Source organism: Aplysia californica, unplaced genomic scaffold (genome assembly GCF_000002075.1).
Source record: "Aplysia californica isolate F4 #8 unplaced genomic scaffold, AplCal3.0 scaffold00370, whole genome shotgun sequence".
In the NCBI taxonomy this organism is placed as follows: Eukaryota; Metazoa; Mollusca; class Gastropoda; order Aplysiida; family Aplysiidae; genus Aplysia; species Aplysia californica.
In genome coordinates this window covers 221,965-222,875 of record NW_004797640.1, presented here as the reverse complement: position 1 = coordinate 222,875, position 911 = coordinate 221,965, and the positions used below count along the sequence as shown (strand labels likewise).

Here is a 911-nt window from a genome sequence, read left to right as displayed (position 1 = left end):
TAGTAGTAGTAGTAGTAGTAGTAGTAGTAGTAGTAGTAGTAGTAGTAGTAGTATATTGATGCCCGAAAAGTTCTTGTTCTCAACAAGTACTTTTCCTCAGTCTTTGAAGGAAGCACCGAACAGAGAGAGAGAGAGAGAGAGAGAGAGGGAGTGAATGAGAAAGAGAGAAATTTTTATACAGAATTTTAGCTGCCGCGGGTCGTATACGTTTGCTGCAATTGCTGAAAACTGTTGTAAACATGTCCTGCGCGTCCATCGAGTGCAGCTCTTTTATCGGGTAGACTGCCCTGACCTTGCCTGTCAAGGTCAACGTGATCTGTAAGAGACGCAAACATCTGTGCCGGGAGTACAGACACAGACATACTGTCCACACCATCTTACCCTGGCCCTGAACCCCTCTGGCGAATCGAACTCATATTGTGTCACATGCCAAACGACGAACCTAACTACTATACCACAATATCCGTAATCCGAATCTTTACGTGCCAAACGGAAAAAAGATCTTCATAGCCTCGAGATCATAATTAAAAGGAAGAGGTTAGCTGTACTTAATAATGATGGCTAGACTGACAAACAACAAGAAAATAGGCCTATGGAATGTAAATAAATTTTCAGTTTGCAATACCTAAAGTATTTGTAATTGAGACGAAACCAAAAGGTGCCTCAACTCACAGTGCATGTATTTTAAACCTGAATAATTACTAATGAGACCTGTCTACTCAACAGGTTTTGGTCAATAGGGCCTAACCTAAGTAGGGTTAGACTGGAAGGCTAGTCCTACAAAAGTACGGCTAGCCACTTCGTAATTAGAAACTCTTCACGTTCAAAAACAAATTTCGCTCTGAGGGTGTTTGTTGGGTGCTCTGGTGTGGTTTGCTTCTTTTTTCCTATCAAACATCTATCGTCCTTAT

At 41.5% G+C, this 911-nt stretch overlaps 1 protein-coding gene across 1 annotated transcript in view; it reads right to left on the bottom strand.

Moving 5' to 3' along the window:
• The window catches only part of LOC101859183, a 38,139-nt gene extending 37,777 nt beyond the window's left edge, over positions 1 to 362 (bottom strand). Inside the window, exon 1 of the mRNA XM_035971075.1 lies at positions 293 to 362. Coding sequence (XP_035826968.1) covers positions 293 to 362 — 70 coding nt within the window. The remainder of the gene's footprint in view (positions 1 to 292) is intronic.
• Between the last annotated feature and the right edge of the window lie 549 nt (positions 363 to 911).